This window comes from Octopus bimaculoides, chromosome 14, assembly GCF_046866305.1.
Source record: "Octopus bimaculoides isolate indiv1 chromosome 14, ASM4686630v1, whole genome shotgun sequence".
Lineage (NCBI taxonomy): Eukaryota > Metazoa > Mollusca > Cephalopoda > Octopoda > Octopodidae > Octopus > Octopus bimaculoides.
In genome coordinates, this window is record NC_142941.1 from 53,081,349 (window position 1) to 53,083,848 (window position 2,500).

Below are 2,500 nucleotides of genomic sequence, written 5' to 3' on the forward strand. Positions count from 1 at the left end.
GATAACAAATATTTCATACCCGCTATTAGGAAAAATATACATCAACATAGGGGATAGTCTTCCAATGATACAAAATTATTTATTTAATTTATTCATTCATTGTTCTTCCATGACTCACTGGTTGTCATCCTTTCCAAGATACATTCATAGAAAGACATAGAAGAACATAATGGTCCAAGCTGATAAACAAAAGTGTTGTTACAGCACTGAAAACGGTGTTTATAGTTAGCCATAACGGTATGCTGCTTTACAACAGTTACTGCTTAATTACAGCGAGATAAATTAAATGAACCTGAATTCATTAGTTGGTTCAATGTCTCATCTCAGCCCCATATGGATGGACCCAGCTCAGTGCCAGGGATTCTTTTACTCCTAAAGACTATTATCAATTCATCAATACAGCCATGAAGAAAATTATTCTTTCTTGCATGAGTTGCAAAATAAACTTAACTTTATGAACTCAACATTAATTTAATGTCTGAAATTAAAAGCAACGATGTGAATTTTGTCATTTTATTTTTAATTATTTTTTCTTCATAAAACTTGGATTTTTGTTAATAAAATGTAAATTCAAAGAGCAATCTTTTTGGTGGAGATATTCTCCAAAGTAAGCTTATTGTCACTTAAATCATAAAGAAATCATAATTTGACCAAATTGTTTTCATTATACGCTCTAATTAACTTTTGAATTTGGAGTGGTTGATAAAAGAAACCTACTAGCAAATTAATGTAGTATTTTCTATTCTGTAAAAATATATACAGGGATCTGAATTCGTGTATCTATTTATCATAATATATGCATATATATATATATATGAGGGTGCTGAAAAGTTCCTAGTCTTAAGGGTATTGCGAAAGGCCTGGTTGGAGGCCCAACCTTCTGAGTTCTTTTACAGAGCTTAGAAAACTAAAGGACTGCTGCAATAAGTGTGTGAATCTGAGAAGGGAATTTGCTGAATAAAATCATAATTAACTGATCCTCCTGTATTTTCTTTTACCCAAAGCCAGGAACTTTACAGTACCCCTTCATATGTATACTTACACACACACACATATATATATATATCTAAATACACACACACACACACACACACACAGATATACACACACAGATGTCTAGTGTATGTATATGTACATATGCATACATATAAATAACTTAATAAATATATACATATATACATGTATGCAGATAACTGGTGAGAGCTGGATATGCTCAGTAGAAAAGACACAAAGCACCCAAATGGATTTGAATTTAGACTCCAAAGTCTTCATCCAGGATTAGGTGTCTGTGTATATATATATATATATATATATATATATATATATATATATATATGGATGTGTGTGTGTGTGAGTGAGAAAGTATATCTATCTATCTATAATACCATATTATATTACAATTCCCTAATGCACCTTAATCTTTTTTAATCAATCTTGATATAATTAGGTTTGCGTATTTTTTTTTCCTTTCTATGTGAGTCTCATAACTGTCAAGGAAATGAAATGAGGGGAAGGAAAAAGCGAGGGGGGGAAGAAAAGTGAGGATGAAGAAGAAGCAAGGAGGAGGATCAGGAGGAGGAACAGGAGGAGGAGGAACAGGAGGAGGAAGAACAGCAGGAGGAAGAGGAACAAGAGCGGGTAATTCAGGGAGAGGGATCAAAATATGTGTAACAGTATACAAATTAATGGATTAACATAACTAATATTATTAATACACCTAACAGATTAATCTGTCAAATACGTTGACATATCTCATAAACTCATTCTGGAGCAAAAACAAATGTTAAATAACTAAAGACTAAATTTTTGAAGCATTTTCCATGCCATTGGTCGTTTCTCCATTTTTTTCCCTTTCATTTTGGAATATACATATATATATGTATATATAAATGTGTATATATATATATATATATATATATATATATATATGTATGTATATGTATATATGTATATATATATATATATATATATGTATATATGTATATATGTATATATATATATATATATATATATATATATATGTATATATATATATATATATATATATATATATATATATATATATATATATATATATATATATATATATATACATATACACATACGAAAGAATCTATCAATAGAGACGCTACATTCTTTAACTGTGATAGTAATAGTAGTAATAGTAATAATAATAATAATGATATAATAATAATAATAATAATAATAATAATAATAATAATAATAATAACAGTTTGTAGTGCTAGTAATAGTAGTGAAAGTAGTAATAGTAATAATAGTAGTAGTAGTAGTAGTAGTAATAGTAGTAGTAGTAGTAGTGGTAGTAGTAGTATCAATGGCAGCCAAGACTGTAGTCTGTGCCAGCAAGCAGAGGCAACAACAACAGAGAACTAAGAATGATGGACACCATTCCAGATGTAGGGGCATAAAAGCAGGCAGTCAGCATCCTTAGCCAATACCATGCAGTTTGTCGGCTAAGATTCTTACATTGCTTTTTTTC

The 2,500-nt window shown here is 29.7% G+C and overlaps 1 protein-coding gene across 3 annotated transcripts in view; it reads right to left on the reverse strand.

Annotated features, from left to right (window-relative positions):
* LOC106867700 (uncharacterized protein ZK1073.1) overlaps positions 1–2,500 on the reverse strand; it is a 110,874-nt gene that overhangs the window by 23,473 nt on the left and 84,901 nt on the right. Inside the window, exon 9 of one of the 3 annotated variants that reach the window (XM_014912655.3) lies at positions 2,488–2,500. This exon is cut by the window's right edge and continues 14 nt beyond it. The exons of the other annotated variants lie outside the window; for them this stretch is intronic. Coding sequence (XP_014768141.1) covers positions 2,488–2,500 — 13 coding nt within the window. The remainder of the gene's footprint in view (positions 1–2,487) is intronic. 3 annotated transcript variants of the gene reach the window in all.